The following is a 23130-nucleotide window of genomic DNA, read 5'->3' as shown; positions in this document are numbered from 1 at the left end:
CCTTTGAAATGTAGCTACTTTGTCTACTTGTTTTTCAAAGAATAGTTATTCTGTAAAATGACTCTGGTCTTTGAATGAAATAATTGTGTTCTGTCCATTTCTTCTTATACATCTTTGCTTTATATATTGAATGCATAAAATACATATTCCTTTGATATCATCATTGAAGACTGCATATTTTTATGCATTCTTTGACTCATTTGATATTTTTTGTCCTTGTACCCATTCTTGTACGAATTTTATAATAATACCTTCACTTTTTCTTTATGCTTTTCCTGGTAAGTCTTTATTCATTCTTTCATTTTTTTTATTTTTTAATTTTTTGTCTTTTTGCCTTTTCTAGGGCTGCTTCTGCAGGATATGGAGGTTCCCAGGCAAGGGGTCCAATCAGAGCTGTAGCCGCCAGCCTACGCCAGAGCCACAGCAATGCGGGATCCGAGCTGCGTCTGGGACCTACACCACAGCTTATGGCAACGCCAGGATCCTTAACCCACTAAGCGAGGACAGGGATGGAACCTGCAACCTCATGGTTCCTAGTCGGATTTGTTAACCACTGAGCCACGACGGGAACGCCTCATTCTTTTATTTTTAATCTGCTTTTGTGCTTTTGTTTTGGATGTTTCTTATGAGTAGAATGCAGTTGGATCTTTCTTAACACAATCCTGAAGTCTTAGGAGGTTAAATCGTTTAAATTTATTGTTATAACTGTCCATCCTCTCATTCTGGGATATTTGGGACTTTTGCTCAGGCAGCTTTCAGGGGAACTGAGTAAGAACATTGATATGAGAAGCAGCTGCAGGCAGGAAAATAAGGATATGCTCACACTTGGTCAAGGGCAAGTTCATCTTGCAGAGAAAGGAACATTCTCAATGTCAAGTTTGTGCAATTGGTCAGAAATCTAGAACAGGATCTAAATCAAAGAATTTTAAAAGAGCAGACACAACTGAAGAGAGGGCTCAGGAAACAGGGCCAGGAGAGCATCTCTAAGGAGGGGCACCAGGGAGACTATTCTCAATCATTTACTGTAAGTGATAATGAAAGCAGAAATGAAGGCAACACCAGTATGCAACAACAACTCATCTATTGATTCATGCTTAGGCCAAGCATTGAACTAATTTCTTTAGATAAAGATTTCCTTTAATCTCCACAACTACCCTGTGAAGTACATGTTATTCCAGTTTTACAGTCAGGAAAAGAGAAGGTCTGAGTAGGTAAGACATTTTCCAGACCAGTATTAGCAAGGGCCAGAACCTCTTTCAAGACCCAGTTTTCCCTGACTAGAAAGCCCATGATTTGAACCACTGTAATAGTCTCTTTCCTTCCCACTATTACATTTTTTTCTTGGTGCTTATTTTCCCCATTTTTACAAAAACTGTATATATTCAAGGAGTTCCTGTCATGGCGCAGTGGTTAATGAATCCGACTAGGAACCATGAGGTTGCAGGTTTGATCCCTGGCCTTCCTCAGTGGGTTAAGGATCTGGCATTGCCGTGAGCTGTGGTGTGTGTCGAAGATGTGGCTCGGATCCTGAGTTGCTGTGGCTCTGGCGTAGGCTTGGCAGCTACAGCTCTGATTTGACCCCTAGCCTGGGAACCTCCATATGCTGCGGGTGTGGCCCTAGAAAAGACAAAAAGATGACAACAACAACAACAAAAACTATATATATATATATTTGAATTCTTCTAATTGGGTTTTTCAAAAATCACACTTGAACGCATAGCTTCTCTAATTATTCAATTCATTAATAATATAATAACTTGATTCCTTCTTTTGGAAGATGAGAAATTTAGTGCCCTTCTAAATCCTCACTTACCCTTCTTTCCCCATTCTTTGCCAATATCATTTGGAATTATAAACCTATTTATTATTAGTTTTATTTTCAGTTATTTTTAAGAAATAATAACAACAAAAACTTTCCATCTGGCTGGTACTCTATTTACAACCTTTTTTTTTTTTTAACTTAATTCTGTAGGTTTAGCGGGGACTGTCACAATGTTTTTGAACCCACTTTTGCTATTCTTGAGTTTTTGTCTTTAATTAATATGTTCATTTGAACCCATCTTTCCATAAATTTTTCAAGAAAAGTGCCTGGGTGGTATCTTTTTCAAGCCCCTTATTAGAATACTAAGAATGTCTTTTTTGTTTTCTTTGCAAATTAACAACATTCAGCTTGAATCATAAGCATTTTCTCTTTTTACCATTTAGACTTTGCCATTATCGTTTGGCATCCACTCTTGTGATGCTTTCTCAAATCAGCCTGTTTTCATTTGATGATAAGTGACTTTAATGTTTTGTCTGGATATTTATAGAATTTTTAAAAAGCCTTTATATTCAAAGAAATTTTCTAGAATATATTGAATTGTGCATCTTCATTAGTTTTGCCTGGAAATGGTTCACTGTTTTATTTATCTTTTTGTTTGTTTGTTTGTTTTTCTATTTTAGGCTGCCTCTGTGGTATAGGGAAGTTCCCAAGCTAGGGGTTGAACTGGAGCTGCAGTTGCAGCTGCTATGCCACAGCCATGTCAGATCTGAGCTGCATCTGTGACCTATACCACAGCTTGCTGCATTGCAGAATCCTTAACCCACTGAGCAAGGCCAGAGATTGAACTCGCATCCTCATGGATACTAGCCAGGTTCTTAACCCACTGAGCCACAACAGGAACTCCTGGTATGCTATTTTAAATTGTGCATTCAACTTCTTTTTACAGCTTGAGAAGTTTTCTTCCATTGTTTTTCTTCGAAACTGCAGCAACGTAATTTTATTCTGGTTATATCTTCTTTGATGGCATCCTTCTTATCCACATATTAAGTCTTTTATTTTGATCTACCAAGTTGCCCATCTTTTCTCTCATCTGATTTTCTTTTCTCTACATTGATAGAGAACTTTTCTAGCCTGATTCCACATCATTTGTTTGGGTTTTCTGCAATTTCACTTTTGATCTTCAAAATTGGATTTCAATTCCAAAACTTTAGTTTTGGTTTATGTAAATCCAGTTCTTATCTGTCAGCTTCTTTTTCAAATTCAGTTAGATTCTGAAGCATCTGGTGGGGAAGGGTTCCTTTTCCTTGTGTTTTCCCTCGTTCGTTCTCTTTCCAGTATGAGTTACAGACCACTCTGAGCCTGTCACAAGCAGTGGGAGACTGGCCAGCCTTCTTGTTCAGTGTGTCACGCCCTCAGCCTTCCTTTCCATCATTCCGTAGGGGAGGAGAGTGCCTGCAGGAGCCGGAAAGGCATTAGAGTGAGGAAGTTAGGGTATGGGGAGGACCCTAATCTGAGCAGGGATGTTCCTCTTCTCTCTCTTTTGTCTATGATTTCTCTATTCCTCATAGTCTTGACTGAGGGGTCAGTGGCCTGCTGCACCTTATGGATTTTCTGTCATGGTCTTTATATGTGCTCTCCAGGAACACTTCATCTCTTAGATGAGCTGGAGCATTAATTCACTTGTACCTATACCAGGTCTGCCAAGGGTACAGGTCCTGGAGCCTCTAGCCCCTCAGGTAGGCGGGCAGCTGTGGCCACTTTCTGTCAGGCTTGGAGCACATGAAAATCTTTCCCTGCCTCCTGGCCACCAGAGCAGCATGTGGAAGTTCCCAGGCCAGGAACTGAACCCATACCATAGCAACAACCCAAGCTGCTGCAGTAACAATGGATTCTTAACGCCTTACACCACAAGGGAACTCCCTAAAGTTTGACATATTAGCCTCTAAATTTCATACTTCCTTGGCTGGAGATGCTGTGGGGCCTTCAAAACATTTTCAGCACTGGCTTATTTCATTTGCCAACAGTTGCTGTCTGTAACCATTATGTTTTTGTTTATTATTATTATTATTTTTATTTTATTTTATTGTCTTTTTGCCATTTCTTGGGCCGCTCCCATGGCATATGGAGGTTCCCTCTAGGGGTCGAATTGGAGCTGTAGCGGCCAGCTTACATCAGAGCCACAGCAATGCAGGATCGAAGCCGCGTCTGCGACCTACACCACAGCTCATGGCAATGCTAGATCCCTAACCCACTGAGCAAGGCCAGGGATCGAACCTGCATCCTCATGGACACTAGTTGGGTTCATTACTGCTGAGCCACAACAGCAACTCCCTGTTTTTGTTTTTAATTTTATTGAAGTATGGTTGACTTAAAATGTTGTATTAATTTCTGCTATACAGCAAAGTGATTCAGCTATGTATACATTCTTTTTCATATTCTTTTCTGATCCTTAATCCAAATTTGATTAATGGATTCCAAATCTGATTCTATTTCTCCACTTGGATTTTAGATTCACCCTTTTTAAAATGGCATCTACACTGATGTTTCTCCTTTTCACTTCTTTCCTGAGTTTTAGGATATATTCAAATTAAGAGCTATAATTAAAAATATAGAACTATGGATACAGTAAGCTGCAAACACAGGCTATATGGTTTAAAAGCATATGGATCAGGCTAACTGGAAAGTAGGGCTTGGGAGAGAAAAACCCTGTGGAAAAGAAAATAAGCTTCATCTCAGTCCAAATATTAGTTTCAAACCAAAGGAAGTTGGCCTCAAACCAATTCTATCCTTGGTTGGACACAACATATGATTGGTGTATTTTCTTAAAAAAAAAAAAATCCATCTTTAGGTGAGAATCTAAGCATCTATTTTCCATCCCAGTGACAATCAGAAATCATTCTTTGCATTTATTTTTCAACTTTGTATTTGCCTATGAACAAAATTGAAGCTGGCAAAAGATGGTTCATGTGAATTACTTGAACAACAGTTTCTCATTGTGTTGAATTACACTGAGGCTGCTTGCTGTGAAATCTTGCTACAGCCCAGTAACAGTGGAAGATATTGTCATTTTTTTCCCCAGGCCCACGAAGTTAACCCACTTCTCTCCTACATAAATGAATTGATGGTCCTTTCTAAAGCGGAGAAGAAAAGCTCTCCAAATCCTAATCACTAAGCATATACATACAGCTTATTAACATTTTAGGAATCAAAAGCCAGTTCATCTCCCATGTTACCCAATCTTCTTTAGGTTTCCCTAGATCAGATTTCTAGAGTATATGCCATCTCAATGTTTAGAATACCTCTAATTATTATTTTTATTTTATTTTATTGTCTTTTTGCCATTTCTTGGGCCGCTCCCATGGCATATGGAGGTTCCCTCTAGGGGTCGAATTGGAGCTGTAGCGGCCAATTCTAGTAGTCAGTAAAGTAAAAACTCATGGAACCAGAGCCTCAGCTAGCAATATTTTCATGTAACTTAGAAAAGTCACCTAACCCAGAAAAGTAGTTAGGAGGTCAAAAATAATCACAAGGTTCTATGGTCATTCATACTGACCAGTTCTAAATCCATCATCCACCACCATGGGGATAGATGAATGAAAAAGGCTCCAGCCTAGAGATGGTGGCTATATCATTTCCCCAAAGGAACATTCAAGGTCACCCAGTTGGTGGGTGGGGTTTAAGTCTGTTTGCCTTGCTCATAGTGTGATGGTCAACTGTTCATCCAGAGGCTGGCTGGAGGGGGCCCAGCACATTATGGGAGGCCTACAAACTCCCTTAATCTCCTCCTTCCTCTTTGTAGCTTCACCAATTTGGGATGGAAAATGCAGGAAAATACAATTCCTGCCATTAGCTAGGTGTGAGCTCCAAAAAGCCACTTGTTGCTCTTCCTTTTTTCTTCTTTTTAAAAATTTTGATGGCTGCATCTGTGGCATATGGAAACTCCTGGGCCAGGGATTGAATCCAAGTGGCAGCTATGACCTACACTGCAGTGGCAAGACGCTGGGTCCTTTAATCCAATGTGAGGGCTGGGGATGGAACCCCATGCCTCTTCAGCAACCCAAGTCGCTACAGTCAGATTCTTTTTCTTTTTAAGGCCACACCTGCAGCATATGGAAGTCCCTGGGCTAGGGATGGAATCAGAGCTGCAGCTGCAGGCCTATGCCACAGCTACAGAAACACCAGATCTGAGCCACATCTGTAGACTCCACTGCAACTTGTGGCAACACAGATCCTTAACCCACTGATCAAGTTCAGGGATTGAACCCACAGCCTCACAAAGACATCAGCTCCTTAACTCTCTAAGCCACAATGGGAACTCCTGCAGATTCTTAACCCATGTGCCACAGCAGGAACTCCTTGTTGCTCTTTCTTTTGAGTGAAACAAGGCTAATAAAATCTGCTCTCCCTGTTGTGAGATCTGAGTGAGATACAGGACATCAGAAAACTCTATCCAGCAGTCACGTACTATATAGAGATGAAGACAGTTACTATTTTTCTGCTGCTCCCTGTCTGCCCAGGAGAGGAGCCAAGTGGAGCACCTGCTGCTCATAAAACCCACCTCATTATTCCTGGAACCCTGATCTGCAGGTAAACAAAGGATGATGGAGAAGAAAGAGAAATTGAACATCTTAAATTCCTTCTTTCTGTCATGAGGCTGACACCTGATTTCCTTCTGGCAGACTTTGATTATTTTTAGCTTCAGGCACTAGATTATTTACATGGCTGCTCACCATTAATCATAGGGGAAAAAAAATCTATAATCCTAATCCAGAATCCTCTGATAGCAAAAGTGCTTGATTTCTCTAAAGACAGCTAAGTAGTATGTAAAATAAATGGTCAAAGCTGATAAAAAACCTGCGCCCCTTTTGGATTGTACCCAAGGCAAGGTAGTAGAGACAAAGAGAGCTGAACTTGGATTCAAGTCCTGTCCCTTTTCAGCTGTGTGACCCTGAACTAGTCACTCCACAACTCCGTGTCTCCATTTATAAAACAGGAACAGTATGAATCCCGTCCTCCCCAAGAGACAGATGCCACTGGGTGATAAACGAGAGATGATATATAGGGAGTTCAGTACTGGGACTATGATAGCAGATGCCTTTGTTTCAAAAGCCAGCCTTGCCATTTATTAGACACATGAGACATTGGTAAGTTTCCTTAACATTTCTGGGCCTGTTTTATTTCCAAGACAGGGCCTATAATAATAGTACCTACTTTAGAAAAGGGTTGTGCAGGTTAAATTGAAAACGTGGGCAAAGCACTTAAAACAAAGGGTGCCTGGCCAGAGTTAGCACACAATAAATGTTAACTCTTGTTATTGTAAAGTATGTAAATGAGATTTGAAGAATATACTCACACTTTGAATGCCATTTCAATAGCGACAGGATTGTGGGTTCGGAAACAAGTTAAATGTCTCAGCTCAGCTTTGTAGCTCACAGTAGGCAGGGGGTGGCAGGGAAAAGAACTGGAACCTCAAGGATCTTCTCAGGAAAAAGTGACGAGGTACATGTGATGCCAGAGTGACGGAGAGTGCCAAGGGGATGAGGGGAAAGATTCTGTAGAAAAGCTGGCTATTAGTGAGGGGGACAGTGTAGGGAGTAAGGGAGTAGCTGCAGTAAGGGGACAGATTCTTGGGGAATTGTACAGCCAATAATGACAGGAATTGGGGAAAATGGAAAAAGACCTCTGTGGTGGGAGCCACTTAGGCTAGGCAACAGCCCAGACAAGGGGAGGAGAGCACCTGAAAGGGACATCAAGCCTAGGTGAGATCATGTCTGGAACCACAGAAGGATTTAAATAGTATAGCAAGACAAAACCCCCACCATTACACCATCCGCTCTCATTCAAGTTCTTTGGGAGTAAGTAAAAATTATGAAAGTGTTAATTACTATTCAGTTTCATATTTAAACCGGCTTTGGTACCCAGGAGCCTAGGAGACTGGGTCATTTTCTTTGAAACGATTAAGAAAAGACTTTTCAAGTGATTGGTTGAGCCCCCAGTAGTCCAGGTGGAAGATGCTGAGTGCTTCTTGGGTACTTGTCCAGTCCTTTCCAGTCTCCTCTGAACTTCCAAAAGCTGTCTGAGGACTATCGGTCCTACTGGTAGTGCCTTGTGGCCCAAACTCCTGGTAATGATTAGAAAGAGCAGCTGCTGCCGGATCTGGGCATTCAGGCCAAGGAAGGTGGCCTGAGCCACAAAGATAGGGGAGGGGTGGGGACAAAGGCAGGCCTGTGGCTAATCACCTCTGCCTGGCTCCAGCCTCGCTGCTCCATCATTCTTGAGGATGGGCTCCAGGCGCTCCACTGGGGTCACTGCGACCCTGCAGCCACCTAAACACTGGCTGGAGGCCACAGATAGTCTGAGAGGCTCCCGAAGGATTAACGGAACTTCCCTTTTGCTGTGATTTGGTTCTTTTCTCTCCTTTGGGTCTCTGGCCCATGAGGTACACCCAGTGGCCCAGGAGAGCAGAAGCAGAGACCGGTAGGCTGCAGATGCCTCAACAGCTCTGACCTCTGTCACCTCCCCAAGCTCCAAAGTGCAACATGTGTCCCCAGAAACACCCAGGCGGAGGTGAAGGATGTGCCCCAACCTTTTCTTGGGTTCTCGATCTTATCTTTCTTCCTAGAAACCACCCCTCTCCTCCGGTCTAGAGTGCTGTTGCCCGAACTCTACGTCCCCGCCCTAGGGGGGCGCCTCCGCACCCGGTCTCGGCGCCCTGAGTTCCTCCTGCAGTACCATCCGGTGTCTACGGCGGCGCCCCGGGCCCCGCAGCGCCATCTGGGGGTCGGGCATTGCCTTCCTCCCGCTGGGGCACCTCCTCCCTTACTCCACAAGGACTCCCCCTCTCCCACGTCTTTTGGGCAGCGGGACCCTCCCAACCTCGGCCGCGCGGCCGCGCTTGGCGCCCCGGTCAGGTACTCTCACACCTCCCCCGAGGACGCACAGGCAGCAGGGAGCTGCGCGGCGGAGGCGTAGAGCGGCGATCGAGGCCCGGGCCTCGCGGCAGAAGCAGGGGAAGCGAGGGCAGGCGCGGCCCGCCGGCGACGGGAAGCAGGCGATGGCAGTGGCGGGCGTCCGCGGGCGGCGAGGCGGCGGCGGCGGGCGGCGCGAGGAGCCCCTGTGATTGGCACAGCCTGAGTCGGAGGAGGAGGCGGGGGGGAGGGCGGAGGAGGAGGAAGGGGGCGAGCGCGGCAGCGGCGGCGGCGGCTGCGGCTGCGAGGAGCCTTGCCTTCCACCTTTCCAGCCCCGGCAGGACGGGGGCGGTTGCCGCGGGCCCGGGGCGGAGACAGCACGCAGCCTCGCCGCGCGCACCCCCGCCCGGCAGCGGCCCCGACTCCCGGGGCGAGCGGGAAAGCGGCGGCGGCGGTAGCGGCAGCGGCGGCCGGGGGAAGGATGCAGGGGAAGAAGCCGGGCGGCTCGTCGGGCGGCGGCCGGAGCGGCGAGCTGCAAGGGGACGAGGCGCAGAGGAACAAGAAGAAGAAAAAGAAGGTGTCCTGCTTCTCCAACATCAAGATCTTCCTGGTGTCCGAGTGCGCCCTGATGCTAGCGCAGGGCACGGTGGGCGCCTACCTGGTGAGTCCCCGTGCCAACTCCGCCGTGGGGCCCCTTCCCCAGCCCAGCTCCCGGGTGTTCGGCTGATGCGAGGAGGGGCAGCCCGGGCGCCGGGGGCAGGCGGGCATGACCTCCGCCCGGTGTGGAGGTTGGCGAGTGGTGCAGAGGCGGCCGCCGGGGGAGCTGCCGGCTCCGGCTGCTGAGCGAGCGGGGAGCCGGCGGGACCGGGGATGCCGGCAGCTGCTCGCGCGGCTGGCGGAGGCTGGGGAGGGGGGGACCGGGCAGGAGAGGCGGCGGGCAGGTGGGTGTGAAGCCGTTCTTCTCCCTTCTTGAAAGCACAGCCAGAGGGTGAGTTCAGGAGCTCTCCTGGAGAGGAAGGCTTCGCGGTTTTCAGGTGACCTGCACATAGAAAGAAAAGCCCCTTAGCATCCTGCGTCCTCTACTCTCCGTTCCATCCGCCTGGCGAACAAATCCATTATGCATCATTTTCTCCAGGCGCTCTCCATTCGCCAATTACGGAGGGATTTAACAATTTAGAGTAAAATGCGTCCGAATGTGGCCCCGATCCGAGCCGGAGCTGCGGCGGGGGCGGGGGGAATATTCCCACTCCATTTCTTAATAGCCATCTCTCAGCGTCTGGGATGAAGTTATAGTACCTTGAGAGCAACTGAGTTTGTGTAGTTTTTGCTACCCATTCCTGGACCTAAATTACCCCTACCCCAACTGGTTCACAAGGGGGTATTGTATTATTGTGCACAATATACACTGCTTTCATTTGCCTTCCGAAAGGGGGATATTAATGCTGAAATAGCCAGGGGTGCATTTCAGAGGAAACAGCTTGTAATGACTCAGCACTGTCAAATACCTACTTTACCGATGCCTCCTGCCCCGCGCAGGTGTTCCCAACTTGGGTTGGAGAGAGTGCACTTCCAGACCCAAGTACAGTTCTGACCAAACGGGAAAAGATTTTTCAGTGTGTATAGTGTTAAGATATTAGTTGGCTATTGACCTGAAACTGGTATCAAATGTCAGACTTTTTTGAGTGTTAGTGACCAAGTTTGATGGAGATAGAATTGGACAAGATTTTGGCTTTTGGATAACCATATCTGGAGATACAGCTACACTCTTCCTGATGGCACCATTAATTCCTCATTCCTGGCCTTGGGGTGCAGTTAATGAGAGCCAGACACGGAGTGCCCTGGACCATTCACAGGCTTGGGGCTTACTATCAGAGGGAAGTACAAGCAGGCTTGGTCTCTGGTGTGGCGAAAAGTCAGTTATGTGGTTATGAGAGGGTTGTTCAAACTCAGCTCAAGTTCCTGGGGTGGCACACTTAGAGGGCTTCTGAAAATCAAATGTATTTTCTTTGCTCCTTGCATTTAAATCCCTGTTACTGTCTGCATCCATGACTTTTATGCTTCTAGTGAATCCTAAAGCCAAAAGCACATTTCCTTTTCTGTTTAGATTTTTGTTTTATAAAACGCACTTTGTAGTTCAGCTGCATAGTTGCAGACGGTACCTGTGGCCTTTGGAGATTTGGAGTTAGGGGATAACCGTGTCTTGGGGGTCAGGGTATCAGTGTCCTTGGAGGGTATTTGAGTGTTAAAAATACTAAAATCGAGACATATATTACTAAAACACAAATGCAGAGTAATAAAAGTACAGGTGGGTCAGGACTGTAGCATATGTGAAGTAGGTAATACCTAACTGGGGCTATATTTAAAAGGAGGTGATCAGTAGATCAACAGCTGCCTCTAGTTTTAACAGTTTGCCTCAAACCAATTTTGTTCAATAGAGTGCATTATTCATGTTCTGTATAATATTATCTAATGTTGGCAAAAATTGATTTTTTGAAGTATACAGAGTACTATGGGGGTTGGAATTTGTGGACAAAGATTTAGAAGATCACCGTTTACAAATAAAATATTTGCCACCTAAAAAAACAACAGAACGTTTTACACCACAGATGATGAAGGCATGGGCTTAGTTTTAGCTTTCAGTGACCTAAGGGTTTTGGAAAGAAATGAAGCTGGACTTCAATCAGATGAGTGGTCTAAGCCCCTTTAGAAAGTTACGAAGCAGGGGGCTAGTGGAGGGGTGGCTGTTGCAGGTCGGGCTGGCAGACTTTTGATCCTAGAATAGGCGAGTGGCAGGCAGAGGAGGAATTGAGTCCACCTGGTGGGGACCTCCTGGCATTTCCAGCCTGGGCTGATAAAGAGCCTGGTTCGAGGGGTAGGGTAACAGGAGTCAACAGGTGACTGGCAGAAAGCAGATAGAGGCCCACGAGAGGACAGGCTTAGGAAATTGAATTCATTGTAATTACCAGGAGTGGAGGCATAAGGTGCTCAGGGCTCCACCTTGCCATCTGAACCTCATGAAAATAAATAGTTTGCTTGCCAGGGGTGACTGAATCAGCTTGCTCTGGGTTTTGCTCTTCACCGCTGCTTGGGAGTTTTCATCTGTTATTTGGGAGATGATGTTGTTCCTTCAGCCATGTGAGACTTCTTTATGGCTAATTTGAGAATGAAACATTGCAGGATGTTTGCAGGAAAGGCAACTTTCTCCATTCATCAAGGCCTTCTTAGGAAACCTGAGAACCTGTGTTTGAAGCTGATCACACACACAGGGTACATGTGCAAGGTGTGTGTTATATATGATCTTTATGCTGGCAATCAGCTTGCCCCTCTGATGAAGCATTTTCAGATACCTGGTGAAGGAGCACATCTTGGGGCACTGCCAACACTGCTTACTTTCAGGGAGGGGAGGGTGATTGCAGATTCTATGCCGATGACGTTATTTCCTATTTAATTCCCAGAGTCCATGTCGTAGCTACCTTATTTGTCTTCCCAGATACCATTTTTTTTTTTTTTTAATATTTGGAGGCTTCATTTCATTTTTACCTTTTCTCCCTGAAGAGACAGATTACCCGCTGTCTTCGCTGGCACTGGTATAGGTTTCCTGACTATAGAACTAAAGCAGGAAATCACCTGTTTTGGGAAGCAACTTTGAAAAGCTAGACTCACTCTCTCCCTCTGAGTGTGTCCCTGGGTCTGTGGCTATGTCTGTTTTCCCTCAAGAACCTGCCTCAACTCAAGGTAGACCTATAGGAAATGCCACTAATTGTTAAGCTGGGCAGGAGACCTGCAACTTTTGGCCTGGGTAGTGGGGCCTTCTAGAGGAGTGCAGAAGGACACTGACCGTGATACCTAGACTCTATAGCGATGATGATATAGATAAAGCGACCTGGGTGCAACCCAAGCCAGGTGTGGATTCTGAAATGAATTACCCTTTCCAGTGTTTTAACTGGAAATCATGCTTCAGCTAAGCCAGCAGTCACAGCGATGGTCTCTTGTAGTTACTTAGGCTGCCCACTGGTTATGAAATATTTTTTTCTGCCTAAGAAGAGGGACCTGTTCAGTTTGATTGTCACTGTGTGCTGACGAGAGAATGCAATTTAATTTTCCTCGACTCGGGTCTTTGCTTCGGATGGCTCCAGCCTGCACTGACCTACTTGCAAGGCTGTAACATCTGCTTAAGTCTTGGGCTGTTTGGAGAAGGCACAGGCATATGGGAACTGCACAGAGCGAAAGTCGTGTGCACTTGATGGTGTTTGCTGGGGAGCCACTGAGATGTTCCAAGACATTCACTGAGGGGTGGCCTGCCTATAGACATGTGTGTGCATTCTCACATTACTGAGGACTGGAGCTGATAAGGATGTGTGCAGGAAATTAAAACCTCAGGCACCTCTGGGAGTTATAAATGAGGCTCAGTTACTCTTGGGTTTGAATTTCCTCAGGACGAAAACTTAAAAAAGCCAGTTTAGCCTCTGTGTAGAGCACCCAGGAGGTTCCTATGAACCAGAGGTGGGCATATCCCTTTTTTTTTGTAGGTTGTTATTAAGTTATTTTTATTTATTTTTTGTTTAAGTATAGTTAATTTCTAGTGTTGCATTAGCATAGTGGTTCAGTTATACATACATTATACATATATATTCTTGTTCAGATTCTTTTCCCTAATAGATTACTATAAATATTGAGTATAGTTCCCTGTGCTATCCAGTTAAGTCCTTGTTGATTATCTCTTTTGTATATTGTAGTGCGTATATGTTAATCCTAACTTCCTAATTTAACCCTACTCCACTTTCCCCTATGGGAACCACGAGTTTGTTTTCTATGACTGTAAGTCTCTGTTTTGTAAATAAGTTCATTTGTATCATTTTTTTTTGTTTCCATATATAAGCATTATTGTATGATGTTTGTCTTTATCTTACTTCCCACTAGAGTTATGCAAAAATAAAGTCTGAGGTTTTGGTGACAGTGTCAGCAGTCTGAGTATGTGAACAAGGTTCCATCTCACTACTGTATACTTTTTTTTTTGGTCTGAGAGCATTGAGTGGGCTTGCAATTAATGGCTGAGGTGAAATGGCTGGATTTGCTCTTTTTCTGTTTTTTTCTAAAGAGGCATCATTGTGAAGGTGGGTTTTTTTTTTTTTTTTTGCATATCCAACCTAGAAGCAGGCAGCTGAGAGACATTTTTAAAGTCCTTGTCAAATCAGTAGGATGACTAAGGCAACTGTCTTTTCCTTAATCAAATTATTTTACACACTTATGGTTACTCAAAGTGACAAATTCCCTGCCATTTGCATAATTACTATATAGCCCCAGGTAGGAAGAAATAAATTTACTCTGATTTTTTTTTTCTTTTCTTACAGCTTGGTTGAAAAATGTTTAGCTAATAATCACTTAGGGCAAAAATTATTTCTGAAAGTTCCATTCAGTCAGCTTTGTGTACATACCTCAGTTTCCATGGGGGTTTTCCTCTTGTGTATTTAGCAATCGAAGAAACTGAAATCAGTTGTGAAGTGAACAAGATCTCTTTCCTGAATTGGGTAACTCGCCCCATTTCAGTTTTAGATACCTTATAAAGAAGGTGACCTAGAGGCCTCTCCACGGCAGCTCTGCCCTGCTAATCAATTGCTCAGCTTCTTTTTCAACTCATCTTTTCGCTGGCTGCCTGAACGGTGCTGTTCTGTATGAGGCTGGAAAATTTTCTTCTTGTGCCAAGGCCACTTGAGCAGGAGGGTCTCTGTGAATTTCTCTTGCTCCTCTTATTAAAGCAAGCTTTGAGGTGCTGCCTTGTTCAGGGACCAGGTTCACTTAGCAGACCGGCCAGGCATGAGTACGTGTAATGTTGCAAAAATAATGAGGAGACAGCTGCCTTTCCTATAGAAAGAAAAAAACTTAAAAAAAAAAAAAAGTGTATGTTATTGGCTGGTTACAGAGATAGAACACAGGTTGGCACTGGTTTCAGGGTCTGTGCCAGGCCTCCTGCAGAGCCTGTGGGAGCCACAGGGGCTCATGCTGAGCTGACCTTGGTCCATGGATGAGGGAGGGTGGGGCCTGCCAGGTGGCAGTGGGCAGGCAGGTGGGTACAAGATGCTGAGCCCTTGCTGAGGTAGAGAATTAAACCGTACTGGCAGCATCTATCCAGCACCTTACTTCCAATTTCACGAACACATTTAACTTGTACAGGTTTAACTGCCCATATCACTGAATAACCATGTTCCTGTGAAATAGAGTCAGAATACTTATCATCACTGGATTTTGTAGGACGTGTTTCGCTATTATATTCTGTGCATTCGTGTGCATTATCCGTTTACATACATATTCTTGTAAAAGGTTGTAGTTGCCAAATACAGTATCCTGTCTTTTTGTGAGGATATTAAAGGACATTTCAGTGATAATTTGATTATATGGCTCCCACATGGATTTAGAACCTAATCTCCCCTGAAGACAAGTCACCTATATTTTATTCCCTCTCAGAAATGCCTTTGGTAATCGGTAGGCCAGGAAGATAGCATCCTTACTCTTTTTATTTAGCATTGCTATCTGTATTTGCAGAATAGGTGAGAAACAAGAAACAAAAGTGGAATCACCGATTTTGGTTCATAGCATAAGTGAATTGATGTGGTTTAAAACACTTGTGTTTAATGCGATCTAAGTGCTTAGGTGTTCACCGGAGAGGCAGAATTGCTTAATGATTAGAACTCCAAGTTAAATAGTTAAAATTCCCGGGTGGAGAAGAGCAAGCGACTGTGGCAGCTCTGGTTCATTGAATGAGCATCTCGAAGACCTGGGATTCATTCCTGTGTCTGCCCCTTGCCAGCTCTGTGAGCTTGGGCTGATGACTTAACCTCTCTGTGCCTTCGTATTTAATTTTAAAACTCACAGTGTTGCTATGAGGATTCACTGAGTCAATACATCTAAAGTACTTTGAACAATAACACATGGTGGGTACCCTATAAAACTATTATTATTATTAATAATAGGATTATACATATTTATATAACTATAAGCCTCAACCTATGAGAAATTATTTCAGTCAAGCTTTGGTTTGGGTTTCATGAATTGTACACATTGTTTCCTGTTTTGCTGATCATTTTGTTTGAGAGGTGAAAAAAAATTTTTTTTCCCCTTATGGCTGCTCCTGCAGGATATGGAAGTTTCCGGGCCAGGGACTGAATCTGAGCTGCAGCTGTGACCTATGCAGCACCTGTGGCAAAGGCTGATCCTCTAACCCACTGCTCCGGGCAGGGGATCAACCTGCACCTCTGCAGTGAGCTGAGCTTCTGCAGTTGGACTCTTAACCCACTCTGCCACAGCAGAAATTCCAAGGTGAAAACTTTTTTAGAGCAAGATATAAGTACTAATAAGTTGCTAATTTTGTTTATTACCTTATTATAAATACAGCAATCCATTTTATCTTAGAGGTGCTATAAGAATTACTAATCACATGGGAAAGGAGCCTGCTACAGTGATGGTTCTGCTGGCCACTTACAGTTGGTGGGTGCTTTGTGGTGGGTGGAGAAGGGACAGGATGGGGACAGCTGGGAGGACAGGTGCACCGATGCCTATCTTTGGGTGTCCCTCAGGATTTTGCTCTGGCCCATGGCCGTAGGGTGGAGAAAACTGTGTAGATCTTGTAGGTTTGTAGGCAGCTGAGAGGCAGGGAAGAGAGTGTTGAGCTTAGAGTCAAAAATATCTAGGTTTTGGAGTTCCCGTCGTGGCGCAGTGGAAACGAATCTGACTAGGAACCATGAGGTTGTGGGTTCCATCTCTGGCCTAGCTCAGTGGGTTAACGATCCGGCGTTGCTGTGAGCTGTGGTGTAGGTGGCAGACATGGCTCAGATCTGGCATTGCTGTGTCTGTGGTATAGGCTGGTATAGGCTGGCAGCTGTAGCCCCGATTAGACCCCTGGCCTGGGAACCTCCATACGCCTCGGGCGCGGCCCTAAAAAACAGAAAAAAAAAAATCTAGGTTTGAACCTGGACCTTCTCCTTACCAGTTCCCAATTGACTTGACTTACCTGAGCCTCAGTATCCTTATCTGAAAACTGGGGATGCTGATAGAGCCTGTCCTACAGATGGTTGAGAGATTTACATGAAAGGACACATGATAGAGTGCCTCTTGTAGGGTGCCGTATTCAATACTTACTCGAAGAGCAATGGCACAACCCTACTCATGGACCTCGGCACAGCAGACATCCCTTCTAGGAATCCGAGGATTGGGGGGATTGTGTGTGGCCTGGGCTCTGTTTCCTAAACTGGCGATATGAGTGAGCCCTTAGAGCTTGTTCTGCTCCTCTGGAAGAATAGCGGCCACTTCAAGGCAGACTGAGGTGTCAGAAAAGGGGACCAAGAGACATATATTGTGGACATATGCTACCCTCCAGGCAGCCTTGTTTAAGATGTGCCACCTCAGAGCTCAGCCCTGGTTGAGGGGAAGGGCTCAGGTCCCATGCTGCACCCGCTGCCTTCACCTTAGTCCTTTTGCAGGACTAAGCAGGGCTCAGCAGGCACAGTTGTGGACAGTTCCATGGTCTTGGTTCTTTGTGGTTTCCTTTTTTTTTTTTAGGTCTTTTTAGGGCTGCACTTGTGGCACATGGAAGTTCCCAGGCTGGGTGTTAAATCGGAGCTACAGCTGCCGACCTACACCACAGCCACAGCAATTTGGGATCTGAGCTGTGTCTGTGACCTACACCACAGCTCACAGCAACGCCAGATCCCTAACTCACTGAGCAAGACCAGAGATCGAACCTGTGTCCTTCTGGATACTAGTCAAGTTTGTTACTACTGAGCCACGATGGGAACTCCTCTTTGTGGTTTCGTAGAAGCAGAGCACATGAACTCTTAACACAGTCTTGCTGCCCATCCCGTAAATGTAAATTCGTCCATCTCAGTTTATGGTTTAACGGGGATTGTTTAGGAGGATACCTCTTACCCGGCGCCACGCACCTGCTGTCGGTGGTATTAGAAGCATCTTGCCTTCCTCAGCCTGGTCAGTCCTGACCTTGGGAAGGACAGGGCATGAACTGGGCCCTTCTCAGTCCTTCAAGTTGCAGTGTGTATTTTAGGTGAGTTCTTAGGTTCATGTTCAAGTGTCATGGGATTCGCAAGAGAGAATGTGCAGCTGAGGACCCCTGATCCCCAAACCCTGGTGGCTCTGTGCCTACCTCACTGAGGAAGGAACCTGCCAGGTTTCTAACATGCTGAACTTTCTGCAGCCATGGTTGTGGAGTCAGCAAAAGCATGGGGAGCCTTCTTTCCAGCATTTCATGACAATATGTAGGGCGGAAACTGGATGCTGGCAGAATCAGTCTCCACTGTTGCCTCTTCCCAGCTTCTTTATTTCAGTTCTTCTTTGTGGCTCTGAGTCAAGCCCTTCTGAAAAGGGAAGCCTTATTTTTTTTTTTTTCCTTTTTTGGCCACACCTGCCACATATGGAAATTCCCAGGCAAAGGGTTGGAACTTCAGCTGGGGGGCCTATGCTACAGCCACCGCAATGCCAGATCCTTAACCCACTGAGGGAGGCCAGGGACGGAACCCATATCCTCACAGGCACCATGTGGGGTTCTTAACCTGCTGAGCCACAATGAGAACTCCCAGGAAGTCCTTTCTGATGGAATGTTCCATTGCTTGTTCTTTAATAGAAATGATAGTAACCAAGTCTGTTGTTTCTTAAATGCCTGGACATTCCTCTCCAAGTGGAGAATAGTTAGTTCACTAAGTTATGAGAGTTGGTCATTAGGATTTTCCTGGACTTAAAGCTGAAGTCTCATTTATCCCTTCCAGCCAGCACTCCTTGGAAATTCTTAAAAGCAAAAGGCAACACAGGTTGCTCTGGGCCTTACTGGTTGAATGTCTGAACCCTTTTAAAAGAGTTCAACTTGGTCTCTGCCAAAGTAATTAACTGTGGGGGAGAGGTGTGAATTGATTCTTCCCCCTTTGCTTTTATGATTCCGTCATAAAAATATTTTGGCAACAGCTCTTTAGTATCCTCCTCTCGTGGGATGTTATATCCCATATGGCATCGTAAGTTACCTGGTAACAGAGTCAGAGGGTACTGACTATAACGAGGGGGTTTTATTTACTTGAGGCTGGTTTTGGTTGAAATCTGCCCTGAGCAGGCTGTGGCCTCAGAACCATCCAACCAGGCGATGGTGTGACTGTTGCATTGCTAAGATGTGGCAGAAGGTCTGAGTTAGTAGGGTGAGTCCATTCAAAAGACTGAAGTATGCTATTTGCTCTTCTGTCTGTGCATCTGCATGTTCATCATCTATCCATCCACACTCCCTATGGGAAGTCGGTACTACCTGCAGATACGAATTTGTCTGACAGGGTGCCCTTGGGGACGGGTCTCTGGATAATGAACCTGACTGTCCAGGTAATCCTTGAAACCTCTTCTTTGGTAAAGCCTATTGTGGCCGTCACTTCAGAGCCCCTTAAGCTGTTAGCTGTGTAGCGTTAGCAGAAATAGGAATTCGAGCAGTCTTTGGACAAATAGTCCTGGGAATGGAATGGAATGGTATAGACTAGACTAGAATAGCCAGTTCCTAACCCCCCCCCCTCCCCACGCACACACACACACACAACCATGGGAATCTGGGGAAGGTAGAAATGAATACTTTTACCTCCTTTTCTGTACTTGCAAGATAGGTGTCGGGAAAACAGTGTCGAATGGTGTCTTTCAATTACAGACTATTGTAAAATGGTCTTAGGTATGGCTGTTGTCTTTCCCTTCTCCCCCACCTTTGGACAATGCTTATGTAAAATAGGCAGCCTCCTTTTAATTGTTGGATTTGGGCCCTCCCCCCCTTTCTGACACTGCTATTCTCCATTTTCAGCTGATGAGAATGAGAAATTACCACCTTGAATATAAGTAAGTTGAAATTGGAAAGCTGCCCTCTAACTGATTATGTAAGCTCGAAAATACTGTACCTGAAATCTTGGGTTTGAGAATTCCCTTAATGAAGATAGAAATCTCTGAGCAGCCTGGACGCACATGTTTTTATTATGTAAGATTCAGTTATTGTGATGCAACCTGTAAAATAAAGAATGGCGTTGATGAGTTCATCTCTCCATTGGCTTTTTGGGTCAGAGAATTGTTTGAAGTAGACCCACAGAGCCACCTAGGGCTCACCCCCCAAAAGTAGGCCAGGCGCTGCTTTAGCTCCAGCCCCCCTTCTCTCCAGGGTGCACAGGCTTATTCTGGGTCTGTGGTCACTGAAGCTGTCAAGGTTGCAGAGGGCAGGTATCCATCCGTTAACGTTGGCTGTAGAGATTGCTCATGCCACTCAGGGGGACCTCCGGGAAAATCGCCGTTAACTGTGACCGGCTTCATCTTTCGACCGTTTCATTTCCTAAAGCGCTGCCGTGATGGTTCTTGGGATGTACTTTGTATTGTTTTGCATAACTGACATGTAACTGGCATGCATTGCAGTGTGGCACATCGTCCCATTCTATTCTCAAAGGCCAGACCTGCATAGGGTGCATAGCATAGCGTGCCACACGGTTGATTTCAGATTTCCAGCCTCCTGAACCGTAGACAAGGAACTTATTCTGTGGCCACAGTGAACGCTGGGGGGAAGAGACTTAAAGGAAATGAGATCACTTGAAATAGTTATAGAAGGGTTTCAGACAGGCTTCTCTAGTCTTTATGCAAACAATTTAGGGGACGACCCATGATTTATTATGTGGCATGTTAGGTTGCCTCCCCAGTATTGGTAAGTGCTATGTTGGTTGCAAGGCTTGATATGCCAACAACAGGTTTTTCAGCCAGTTCAAGGAAGGATATCTTTTGGGGGGGAAAAAAAAAAAGAGCACCTTCCCTTTCCTTTTGCCAATTCATATAAATAGATCAAAAGTCACAGAACAGTTTTTGCAGCTTTGCAGCCTGCAGTTGGCGAGAGCAGATGGGGAGGTCTGCCTTGCTGCACCCGGGCTTAGAGTGGCGCATGGAGCCAGCAGCACTTGGGCTAAATCCAAAGGCAGCCCGTGGAACGTGTAAGATGCACAGGTGGAAGATTGTCTAATAGGCCTAGTGTCCCTGTGCCCCAAGGTTGGCCTTGGCCTGCCTTGGGACATCCGTCCTTAGGTCTTTCTAAAGATAACATTGCGGAAGCTCTACATTTGTTGCTTTCATCTTAGGCAAACTCAGGGCAGAGAGTAAGTCACTTACCCAAATGTGCTCTAGAGGTGCCCCCATTAGCCAGCAGGTGTGAGCAGGTAAACATGCCCTTTGTTTTTAGAAATAATGACTTGAAACATATATAAATAAAAATAATGTTTTGGGGAATACTTGGAAAAAAATCACTCATTTCTCTTACGCTCTTTTAAAACATCCCTCCACCCCCCCCCCTTTTTTTAATAGACACAGGGTGTCCTACTAGGCATCATACCTATCCTTAATCCAGTGACCAGATTTAAAAAAAATGCATTTATATTTACCTGTCATCTGATACTTTGGATTTCATTGGGGAATGCTTTTGCCACTTAAAAATGAGAGTACCAAGGCAGCAATTAAAAATAACTCCAGGGCTCCTAGCACCCAAAGCTATCAGGGAGACGATTCCATGTGACAAGAGGAACATTTTAGACTCCCCCCGCCACCCTCAAAAAAGAGAATGTTGAGTGTTTTTGTGTTGAGGTCTGTTGCCTTGTGGCTGCCTTTCTCTTTATGCCATTTGAGCTGAGCTTCGGGGGTCCTGGTGATCAGCTCAGTTCTGTTGCCTCCCGGTTGTTCATTAATTTTAGTCTTGCCTCCTTCTGCTGGCCCCTGACCCCAACAGTGCCATGCTTCACCAGCACTGGCAGCATGTCATCCAGGTCTGTGAGTGAGGATGTACTCCCAGGAGTCCAAACCCAGGTCACTCTTGAGTGGGACTCTCTGCCAGGCTAATGCCATGGGGACTGTTAATATGTGCCTTCCAGCTCCTCCTTTGCGGGCTTCCCACCATCCTTGTTCAGTGGACAAGGCAGCTGAGCCCTTGTCTTTTTCTTGAAGGCGCTAATGATTCAGTCCCACCCTTCACCACGGACTGCATGTTAATCTTTGCCATCCTGGACCATTTCTGAGCTTTATTATATTGCATTTGGAAGTGGGAGTCAGGAAGTGGGGTCTTCATATTTAAACCTTTTGTTCTATGGTGTTCATAGGGCAGTAAGTAGGGTTATTCTCAGACATTTTGGGGAATCTCAGATGTTAGAAGACCAAAATTGGGTTATATTTTCCCCCTTAGGTGTGGAAAGATGCAATATGTGCTAAAAGAGAAGGTGATTTTGACACTTTATCCTTGGATTGGGAGCTGGACACGGACCCACAGGTGGGAAGGTGGATGAATATAAGTGCATTTCTCTGAATGTTCTTGAAAGAAGAAACCAGGTGTATTTATCCCCTGGGGCTGCTGCAATAAATCACCACAAACAGGGTGGCTTCTAACACCGGATTTCTTTTCTCACAGTCCTGGAGGCCAGGAGACTGAAATCAAGGTGTCGGCGGGTCTGTACTTCTGAGACTCTGGGCTGACCCCTTTCTAGCTTCCTCCGAGCCTCTGCTTCTCGTGGTGGACCCTGATCCTTGGGGTTTTTTAGTTTGCAGCTACACCCCTCTCGTGTATGCCCTGAGGCCATGTGGCTTTGCCCCTCCATGTGTGTCTTTTCTCTTTTTTTTCCCCCCCTCTCTCTTTTAGGGCTGCACCCATGGCATATGGAAATTCCCAAGCAAGGGGTCAAATCTGAGCCACTTCTGCAACCTACACTGCAGCTTGTGTCAATGCCAGATCCTTAACCCGCTGAGTGAGGCCAGGGATCGAACCTCAGCCTCATGGATACTAGTCAGGTTCTTAACCTGCTGAACCACTAAGGGAAATCCTCTCTCCTCCTCTTATAAGGACACCAGTCTTGTTGAATGATGCTCCCCCTGCTGCCCGCCCCATGACCTCATCTGACCTTAATTACATCTGCTAAGATATTGTTTCTGAATAAGTCACATTCATAGATCCGGGTGTTAGAACTTTGCCATATCTTTTGAGAGGACACATTCAACCCATAACGCCAGGGAAGCAAAAGAGCAGAGGATCCTAAAACAATCTGCGGGTACAAAGGGGAAAAAAGAAAAAAAGACCAACTCTTTGCCCTCTTTAGGGTTTTGAGTTGTAGGGGAAGATTATGGGATGTTCGTTGGGGAATCCTTCTCACCAAGAAGGCCCTGTCTTTGAAAAAATGCTGTCCTGTGGCAATCCTTGCTTCCTTTTTTTTTCTTTTCTCTCTTTTGTAAAAGTTTTATTGATGTATATTTAATTTACAAGGTTGTGGTCATTTCTCCTGTACAAACAAAGTGACTCAGTCATATGTGTACACATATCCATTCTCTCTGATTCTTTTCCTACATAGATCATCACAGAATACTGGGTAGCGTTCTCTGTGTTATACAGCAGCAGGTCCCGGTTGGTCAATTGTTATAGACCTTGGTGAGCATATGCCA

General features: G+C 45.4%; 1 protein-coding gene and 1 long non-coding RNA gene across 3 annotated transcripts in view; one reads left to right on the top strand and one right to left on the bottom strand.

Moving 5' to 3' along the window:
• Positions 1 to 2691: 2691 nt before the first annotated feature.
• On the bottom strand, positions 2692 to 9796 carry LOC125135308 (uncharacterized). The gene is made up of 3 exons (XR_007136942.1): positions 9329 to 9796; positions 7116 to 7314; positions 2692 to 3214 (listed from the first exon to the last, which is right to left on the bottom strand). It is a non-coding gene; the product is annotated as an uncharacterized LOC125135308 (long non-coding RNA).
• The window catches only part of SLCO3A1 (solute carrier organic anion transporter family member 3A1), a 322035-nt gene continuing 307845 nt past the window's right edge, over positions 8941 to 23130 (top strand). Inside the window, exon 1 of one of the 2 annotated variants that reach the window (XM_047795306.1) lies at positions 8941 to 9331. In XM_047795306.1, coding sequence (XP_047651262.1) covers positions 9152 to 9331 — 180 coding nt within the window. In that variant the 5' untranslated portion in view covers positions 8941 to 9151. The remainder of the gene's footprint in view (positions 9332 to 23130) is intronic. The other variant, XM_047795305.1, reaches the window with a different exon arrangement.

The sequence above is a fragment of the Phacochoerus africanus genome, chromosome 9 (genome assembly GCF_016906955.1).
Source record: "Phacochoerus africanus isolate WHEZ1 chromosome 9, ROS_Pafr_v1, whole genome shotgun sequence".
Taxonomy (NCBI): domain Eukaryota; kingdom Metazoa; phylum Chordata; class Mammalia; order Artiodactyla; family Suidae; genus Phacochoerus; species Phacochoerus africanus.
This window is presented reverse-complemented; position numbering and strand designations above follow the sequence as displayed.